Source organism: Tetrao urogallus (genome assembly GCF_951394365.1).
Source record: "Tetrao urogallus genome assembly, chromosome: 1".
In the NCBI taxonomy this organism is placed as follows: Eukaryota; Metazoa; Chordata; class Aves; order Galliformes; family Phasianidae; genus Tetrao; species Tetrao urogallus.
In genome coordinates this window covers 171,474,836-171,484,586 of record NC_136813.1, presented here as the reverse complement: position 1 = coordinate 171,484,586, position 9,751 = coordinate 171,474,836, and the positions used below count along the sequence as shown (strand labels likewise).

Sequence of the window (9,751 nt, the reverse complement as noted above, 5' to 3'; positions counted from 1 at the left end):
GCCGCTTGCTGGGGGGGCAAAAACTTTTCCTGTTGACTGTTGGAAGCGAATTGAGCAATTATCTAGTTTACCTTCTCCTCTTGGAAGTTAACGATTGGTGAGATCTCGGCTGCGTTATTGACACAACACTTTCTATTGATAGAAATAAGCAGCGATTGTCCCGAGTCATTGGTGCGCCAAAGTGCGCCGCGATGGGCTGGCGTGAGTCCGCCGGGCTGAGCTGGTTCCGCCGGTGCGGCGGCGGCCGCTCCCCGTGCGTGCGGACCGGTGACGAGAGAAGGGGCAGAGAGTGACAGAGAGAGGGGGGGGAGAGAAAAAAAGAGGCGTCTACCAAAGCGGCTCAAAGCGGGCGAACAAACGAGAGCCAGCCATGGACAATAGTGGCCATCACACGGCGACCAAAATCCTCGCGGCTCCTCCGGCGAGAGAAAGCCTTTCTGCGAGGAGCACCATGATCGGCACGCCCAAGCCCCTCGCCTTCTCCATCGAGCGCATCATGGCGCGGACGCCCGAGCCCCGCTCCGTGCCCGTCCCGCAGCTCCTGCACGGCTCCGCGGCCAAAGGCGACGCCAAGCACCCGCTGCACCTCGGCTCCTCCATCCCCTGCATGATCCCCTTCGTGCCGGTGGCGTACGACCCCCTGGGCAAAGCGGCGGGCGCGGAGCCCAGGAAGGCGCCCTTGGACTCCTCTTCCTCGCCCTCCTTCAGCTGCGGCGATCTCTTGAACTGTGCCCTGAGCCTGAAAGGAGATTTCCCCCGCGACGCCCTGCCCTTGCAGCAGTACAAACTGGTAAGACCCCGAGTGGTCAATCACTCCTCCTTCCACGCCATGGGAGCCCTGTGCTATTTCAACCGAGGCGACGGCCCCTGTCACCCGGCCTCCGGTGTCAACATCCACCCGGTGGCTTCTTATTTCCTCAGCTCCCCGCTGCAGCCGCAGCCCAAGGCTTACCTGGCGGAGCGGAACAAGCTGGTGCTGCCGCCCGCCGACAAGTTCCCCGCCGGGGTGGCCTTCAAGGACTTGTCGCAGGCACAGCTGCAGCATTACATGAAGGAGAGCGCCCAGATCCTCTCGGAAAAGATCGCCTACAAGAGCGCGGAGTTCGGCCGCGGCTCGCCGAGCAGCAAGCCCAAAGTTTTCACGTGCGAAGTTTGCGGAAAGGCAAGTAGAGCCCCGCCGCCTCCCTCCCGTCCCCGCCGCGTGCTCCGCTCTGCGCTGTACACGACGGCGGTCCCCTCGGTCGCTAACCGCGCTCTTCTCTTTTGTCCGCTTTAACTTTGAAGGTGTTCAATGCACACTATAACCTAACTCGCCACATGCCGGTGCACACGGGAGCCAGACCCTTCGTTTGCAAAGTTTGCGGGAAGGGCTTCAGGCAGGCGAGCACGCTGTGCCGCCACAAGATCATCCACACGCAGGTGAGCTCTCTCTCACCGCAACCGCGGGGTTATCGGCGCCGTGCGGGGCCCGGAACGGCGGGGCTCGGGCCGGGGGTGGGGTTGGAGGGGTGCAGCCCGCGGCTTTGGGGTGATTTCGTTTGGTTTCTGCCGTGTGGGCACGGCGGATCTCCCCGCTCAGTGCGGGCAGCGCCGAGCATCTCAGCGCCGCTGCCAGCTGCAAGCAGCCAAACTAACACGCAGACAGCCCAAAGCCGTGACCCGCGTTTGTTTCCCCCCAGGAGAAGCCCCACAAGTGCAACCAGTGCGGCAAAGCCTTCAACCGGAGCTCGACCCTGAACACGCACACGCGGATCCATGCCGGCTACAAACCCTTTGTCTGCGAATTCTGTGGCAAAGGATTTCACCAGAAAGGTACCGGCGGGCCCCGGCACCACTGGCGGCGGGGAGAGGGTGGGAAGAGGATTTCTCTGTTTATTTCCGTTATTGGAGACTGAGGTTCGTTCCGAGGTATCGCCACCCCCCGTCCGTTCCCCGTGAGCCCCGGTTTAGGGTTTCGTTTTGTAGGGGTGCCGGGGACCGCTTGTCCTGTGCCCCGAGTGCCGGGGATGGCAGCCGTCGTTGTTCTCACGGCTCTAACGGGAGGGTTCTGGCCGGTTTTGTTTACTTTCTTTTGCGATTTATGCCATTTTGTTTTACTCGATAATTCCCTCCGTGTCTGTGACGGAGATGTCGTGGAAGGGGGGAAGCGTTTTTGGGAGGGGGGCTGTCGTTTCCCACTAACTCCGGGCTCTGCGGACGGTACGGGGCTGCTTGTCTTTCCCCCCGCCCGGCTCTCAGCACCCTGCCCTTCTTCTTTCTCTCCTCAGGCAACTACAAAAACCACAAGCTGACCCACAGCGGGGAAAAGCAATTCAAGTGCAATATCTGCAACAAGGCTTTCCACCAGGTGTACAACCTCACCTTCCACATGCACACCCACAACGACAAGAAGCCCTTCACCTGCCCCACCTGCGGCAAAGGCTTCTGCCGGAACTTTGACCTCAAGAAGCACGTCCGCAAGCTGCACGACAGTGCCATGGGGCTGCCCCGGCCCCCGGCCGAGCTGGGCGGCCCCGACCCGCCGCCTCCGCTGCTCCCGGGCCCCGCGCAGCCCTGAGCGCCCCGCGCCCGCCCCCTGCATGCGCCCGTTAAGCGGTTCCGTGTGTTATGCTCTATGTCGACACTAACATTTATATGGGACTGGTTGGTTCGGTTTCTCTTTTCTTTTTTCTTTCTTTCTTTCTTTCTTTCTTTTTTTTTTTTTTAAATACTTTTTTGTTTGTTTTTTTTTTGTTTTGTTTTGTTTTTTGGTTTTTTTTTTGGTCGTTGTCGCATCTCAGGTGGAGAGATGGTTTGGAAAGAAAAAAAGAGAAAAAAGAAAGAAAGAAAGAAAGAAAGAAAGAAAGAAAGAAAGAAAGAAAGAAAGAAAGAAAGAAAGAAAGAAAGAAAAACGCCAAGCCAATTTCTGCTGTATTTATTTGGGATCTGTGTTACCCGGGTCGGGAATGCTGCACCTCTTTAATTATTTCGATGTATGTATGCCACGCGCGGCCCCTGCCCGTCCCCGGCGCCCGCGGGGTGCTCTCCGCCGGTTCCTCCTGCCCCCACCCCTCACTATCGTATCTATATGGACAGAGCGGCTTCGCTGTGTACGGATTGGAATTTCGGTTTCGGTTTGACTCTTGCACGTGAGAAAAAAAAAAAAAAAGAAAAGAAAAGAAAAGAAAAGAAAAAAAAAGACAAATAATGATGATGCGTTCGTTGGTTGGAAATGAATGTCCGCACACGCGGGGGCCGGGGGGGGGGGGGACGACAGGTCCCCGAGGCTGCGCTCCGCTCCCTGCCAAAACACCGACACGACCTCTAAAGACTTTAATTAAGAGGGGTAATTAGTTCGGATTGATCAAAGCAGGGTTGTTATGTTATTAGCTGCTCGGCCGACTCTGCCAAACCGAGCCATGAAAGCGTGGCCGAGGAGGTGGGAGGGCGGGGGCAGTCCTGGGCCGGGGAGTGGAGTGGGTCAGACATGGCCGCCGGGCCGCGCTGCCGGGTCGTGAGGGGCGCGGCTGCGGCCGGGGCTGCGCGAAGGGGCGGCCGGGTCCTGCCCGTGCCTCGCTGCGCAGCACCTGCTGTCCTCCGGGTGCGGCTGTAAGGACACAGCACGGCCCCGTCAACCACGATGGGGTGTCATCCCGCATCCCGGCTGTGGGCAGGGTACGGGCAGCCGGATGGTCTGAGCCTCGGGTGCTGCTGGGAGCGCTCCTCTGAGCGCGAGGGTGAGTGAGAGAGAAAGCGAGGCTTCTCCTTTCACAGATCGCTGAGGAACTCCTCTGAGTAACTGACTGCGCCTGTGAAAAAGCAAAGCAACAGGTCGCATCTGGATGTCAGACAGATCCTGGCAGCACCACAAGCAGGGCTCAGCCCCTCATAAGGCCCTCGGAGTGGGACGAGATGGCAGTGCAGGGCAAGATGTCGGTGCTGTCCCTCAGGTGGCCCAGTGGCTGGCAGCGCCCTCCTTGCTGCAAGTGCACCTTTGCCACTTAGAGGGGCAGGGGCAGCTTCCAGGCCCTGTCCATGGAGCAGTTCTCTGCTTTTGGTGGCCTTGAAAGAATGAGGGTTGGGTAAAACTGGGTTTTACCCCCAGAGCTCCTCTGCACTGCTCAGCTCTGGCTTTTATGCTGGAGGAAGGGAAAGGATGGAGGCTCTGCAAAGGGAAAGGGGCATGAGGGCTGATAGAGTCTGGTTCTCCCCAGCGATGTCTTTTTACAGCAAATTGATGTTTCAGTGGGGAGGAATGCTTTCCCAAACAGCTGAATTGTGCGCTACTGGTTCTTCTTCCTTTCATGGTTGCCAATGTAAACTTCAGTGCTGTGTAATGAGAGGTAAGATGCCCCAAAGATCCCGCTGAAATTACGTGGGTGTACCATTTGTGTGAATCTCTGACTGAAATAAAATCAGAGCTGAAGTACAACTTAGTTCTCTTATTGCTCAACAAGTGTGCTAGTACAAGACACTGCAACTGTGTCAGCAGGGTGTTAAGCATCTTTATTTCACAGCTTTTTGAGAACTGTTCAAAGCTACCCAAGCACTGCAGGCACGCTGTAATTCTCAAAATCATATCATGATGAAAGAATATGACTGTACACTGTAAATATACTATAAAACTTAATCTGACCGACTTTGGGTGAGTATGCATTGGCATTCTCAAATTAAAGGTCTCCATTAAGCCTGAGCACCACAGAAGGCTGTGCTCTGCTTACTCTGATGCCTGAGAGTTGTCTGCTCTCTGTAGTTTCTCTCTTGCAAAGTGCTGATAGTAAAAAGGGCTCAGGCTTCCTTGGGTGATGGTGGTGGTTAATTTGTCCCTTTTGAATGACTACAACTGCTAGAGATGGAGAGAGAATTTCTGGTGTTGCTTGACTGTAGGCCATTTGCGGGTTTATAAACAACAATCAATATTTTGCCTTCCCTTCTGTAAAAGATCTCCAGTAACTGCATAATCTGGATTCTTCTGTGTCTTCCCCATGAAAAATGCTTTTTTACTGAGGAACTTATGCACATTAGTGACCCCATTTTGAAATGGAGTGGAAGCGAGACACTCTAGTGTTATTCCAAGGTGAAGCAGAAAAAGCTGGTGATGGGCATGTGTAAGTGTTTCTCCTTCCTACATTTCTTGAGATAAACACTATAGAAATAGGACATTACAGGGAAATAAGGATAGCTCATTTGTTATTTCACTAGACAAACCCATATTTGTGTCAAAGGCTGGGATTAAAACATGTCTCAGAAGGCCTGCTCACCATTACCTTTCATTTCCTGTCTTTCAAGATTAATCTCAGGTTAAGTGATATTCTAGTTAATGGTCAAAGGCAATTCAGAGCTGGTGAATTCACCACGACAGACAGAAACCACAGTTTCACGTACATCCAAAGCTAAGAGCTGTTAACAGTGATACCTACCAGGTATTTCAGTGATACCTACCAGGTATTTCATACTTCTTGTTCCCTCTCCTTATTTTTTTTTTTTTCAATTGTGAATAATTTTTACAGGAAAAAATGGAGTCACCTGTACCTCGCAGAACGTTTAAATTTCCTGGTGCCTTCTTGCCAGCCAAACCCCCATATCCTGTACAACAACTGGTCACCCATATCCTGCCAGTGCCTTGTAGATTTTGGGGAATGAGAGCACGGATGCCTCTTAGTCTGACATAAACAGAGCTGCAGAGCTGAGCATTAGCATCCTGAGGACACTGTAGCCTGTCTCTCTATCAATCACAGTAACTTCACTTTTATACTGAATAAAAGAGAGATGAGGCTGGTGCCTATGGATTGCTGGAGCTGAGAGCCCTTGTGGAGGAAGAGCTGTTGCCCTCTACCCCCCACCCAGGTTTTCTCAAATTTGACTGAGCAGAGAATTCTTCTGTGCTTGTCAGATGCTACAATTATGTTAATGTGTGTCAAAGCTGAAAGTACCCTATGCCTGAAGAGTGACCAGAATTACGAAAGCAGCTGTGTGTCCATCACTGTAAAAATAAAATGCATCAACAGCAGGATATTGCAGAGTCAGGTGCAGAGTTCTTTCAGAAGATGAATGGTACCAGTTTCATGTTACCACTACATGTTACTGCTGTAGTGGTGATCAGCCCCTTCCTCTCCCTGCAAAAAAAGGGGACAGGAAGACCTTTGTTTGCTAATTAAAAAGAAAAAAATCCATGCATATTGAAAAGTAAGCTAAACACAAAGCCTTTCAAAAGCTATCCAAAACCATATTCCTGTTCATAAATGGTCCATAAAAAGACATATATTCCTGTTCATAAATGGCATCTCTCATATCACCCAGCATATCTCAATGCTCTCAAAACGGATTTGGGATAGTATTTAATCAAGAGACTGTCTTGAGTTTGATTTTTTTTATTTTTCACTCTCTTCTCCCTTTCATTACCACAACAGTGGCAAAAGAGGGTTGAAAGAAAGCATCTGGGTCCATCTGGAGCTGGCTGAAATGGAGGTGTCTGGTCACAGCTTAGCTCCAGGACAGCTCAGCTGGACAGTGCCTGTAAACTAGATGCAAGAAAGCTGCTGCCTCTTAACACAGCAGTGGTTTTGGCTCCTCTGCTTTTAGTAGTGGTGGTTCTAGCTCCATATGCCACTGAGTTCCCTTCTGCTTGCAGCAAGAGCCTCCAGGCTGGATCTGTTGCTGTAGGGTCACATGGCACAGTGCAACCTGCACCAAGTACATACTGTGATGAAGGGTGAGCTGTGTCTATTTTCTGTCCTTCTTTGCAGCTTTCACAGAAGTTGTTTAATGGCTGTACTGTTCAGTCACATGCTCTGATTGAATCCCTGCATATTTGATTAGGCACAGTATTAAATCCTATAACCATGACTGTGGAAAGTAAAAAACATCGCCTACCTTTCTGCCCTTCAGATGACTGATGTTTCAGCACCATTATTATGTGATTTCTAAGAAATCTTCAGTTACTGATCAATTAAAACTTAGATAATCTGTTTCTATGCATTTATTTATATAAAAAATACATCTTAAGTTTTATTTCAGATAGAAAAATCGATACTTTGAAAATATGTCAAGCAAGCAGCTTATGTACAGCTACACGGGTAGAATAAATGTTTCGTTTCAGTAGTGGAACATCAAGATTCAGTTGCAGATGGACACAGCATGTGAGAGAAACCTTGATTTAGAGTACTTCAGCTCAGAGCAATTAAGTACAACTGATGACAAAAAAAAAAAAACCTTTTCAAAATATATATTAAAAATGTGCTAAGCTCTTGATATTACCATGAAATGTCAGACGAGTTTATAGGTCCATGTAAAAACTTTGTCTAACTCGACTTAGAGAGAAATAGTCTTGAACAAGAGCTTTCTAAGTAGCAATAATGAAAAACTGTTGGGTGATAAATACTTTCAGATTAATATATTTTTTTTCTGAACAAGCATTTGTGACAGTAATTAATTACTGATGAAGTTAAACAAAATCTGAACCACAGTATGTTCAGAAGAAAAAAAACACATTTAGCTTTGTAACTGGAAAACACTGTTTCTATTTCCATGTTCACCAGAAAATGCAAAAGATTGTCTTATTTCTTTATTACCTGCTAGATTTTATAGAAATAACGTGTTGATTCCTAAAACAAGGTATCAAAAATACTGATGAGGAATGCAGTAATTGATTAATCATTTCTTTCTTTCAAGCTTGCCAGAAAATACAGTACTCTGCACATTATAAATAGGGATACAATCTTAAAATACTTCAAGCCTTTTTAATTATTTTAATTAATTTAATTAATTTAATATTAATATTTAATATTTAATATTTAATATTTAATTATTATTTTTTAATATTAAAAGTTGGGGGCCAGTGCTTGCTTATACCCACTAATGCTTTTGCCTACAGTGAAATTGGGAAAATGAGAAATGAATTTGATGACATTTTTCAATTTTTGGGAACATCTGACTCTGGTTTGAAGAGAGACAGCAGCACTGACTGGAAAAATTAGGTAAAGACCAAAACAAATTCATAATTACTTTTGTGGACAACTTGTAATTATTATGATTTCAGATAATGAACTCATAGGCTTTTTGATTTGCTAATTTTAAGAACTTCTGATTTGCTAGTAGTAAGAAGCAGAGATGCCCTCTCCTATAAACAGTGTTTCTGTTTGTTAGGGAGTGTGCTGCTTCTCACAAGGCTTTAGAAACGCAGTGCACTATTATAGTGTGTGTGGCAGTGTTAAGCTGTGTAAGGACAATAACTGCAGCAGAGGCTGAATTACCTGAGAACAGAACTCATATTTCTTGAAAAAGCAGTCACAGATTGTTCCCTGATGCTGAATGTGGTTGCTCATCACACTGACTTGTAGTGGAAGTTGGAGGGGCCAAAGAATTACTGTAATATATGTAGGCACAGGAGTACATCACTGCTGAGCTACATTTACTGTATTTAACTGAAATCTGCCTCTGTACTGATTACAGAGGGTGCTACTTTGTAAGACATTTTTAAATCTTTCTAAATTTAAATCTTTCTTATAGAAATAATTTAAGCAAATCAGCATTTATAACCCTGTAGAAATTTAGAGGGCAACTTGGATAAAACATCTGTACAAAAGAAATTGTTGCTTTGGGAGGAATTTGCTTTTGGATGTGGTGCTCGGGGACATGGCTTAGCAGAAGGGTTGTTAGGGTAGTATGGTTAGGTTGTGTTTGGACTTTATGATCTTTAAGGTCTTTCCCAACCTGAGCAACTCTGTGATTCTGTGACACTATGAAACCAGAGACAACCAGCTTAAGAGTAAGGAAGGGTCTGCTGGGCTGAGTTCAGTGCTATAACGTCAGCATAGTTGGTTTTTTTATTTTATTTTATTTTATTTTATTTTATTTTATTTTATTTTATTTTATTTTATTTTATTTTATTTTTTCTGTCTTTCCTGCTTTTACTGCATCTTTTCACATAAATGACAAGTAGTCATAGCACAAGAGAGAAAATTAGAGTTTTGCCTTGCGTCCTAGGTCTGTGGCATGAAATTGTCCTAATTACAGATTTTCAGTACTGATATTCTGTAAGAGATCCATTTGTTTTAATTTGGATTATTTAAGATGATCTTTGCATGCTTAAGCAAGCTATAGCTAGATAGAAATAATTTTAACATCAATAACAGGAATCTCAGGTGCACCTGTCCATAGACTGTTTGTTACTTTAGATTCTGTGAATTAATTGTTCATTCTGTGCTGTTAATTCAGTTGTTCCTCTGCCCCAGGAATTTTTTCTTTCAAAAAATCTTTGAAAGATTTTTTTTTACACCCTAGTGCCGAATGAAGATCTCTCTCCCCCTTTTTTTTTCCCAGTCAAATAGTTGCTAAACATTACATAGAATAATTCAGTTACAAATCATTTATTTTCACTGTGTTTTTTTTGAGCAGTCTTCCATTCAGAACAGTCTTGTTCAAAGCAGTGTGAGTCCAATCAACTTGCCTACCTTGGGTAATGACTACAGTGAAGTTGGGATATCTTAACAGCAAATGAACATAAATTTCTACCTCTTCTGCGCAGTCAGTGGAGAGACATAGGTGTCTGAAATGGCATGAAAAATAGACTCAGTTTCTCTTGTGTCACATATGTCTTTCCTTGTTGGTAGTTTGCTTTCTTCTAGCAGCCTTCTAGGAAATCCAGTTCCTGGAGCCTGCTGGGAGAACAGGAGGAAATCCCAGTGAAGGCTGTTAGTGTTCTCTGCATAAGATCTTGGTGGTGAAGTTGCTTATCACCACAGCAGGAGGGTGAGGAGCTGTGCCCGGCTTG

General features: G+C 46.8%; 1 protein-coding gene across 1 annotated transcript; it reads left to right on the top strand.

Annotated features, from left to right (window-relative positions):
- Positions 1-370: 370 nt before the first annotated feature.
- FEZF1 (FEZ family zinc finger 1) lies at positions 371-2,557 on the top strand (the record flags this gene model as incomplete). Its single annotated transcript, XM_079533516.1, has 4 exons — positions 371-1,162; positions 1,285-1,419; positions 1,680-1,812; positions 2,268-2,557. 4 exons carry the CDS (start codon positions 371-373, stop codon positions 2,555-2,557), a joined length of 1,350 nt encoding a protein of 449 aa, XP_079389642.1.
- Positions 2,558-9,751: the final 7,194 nt, after the last annotated feature.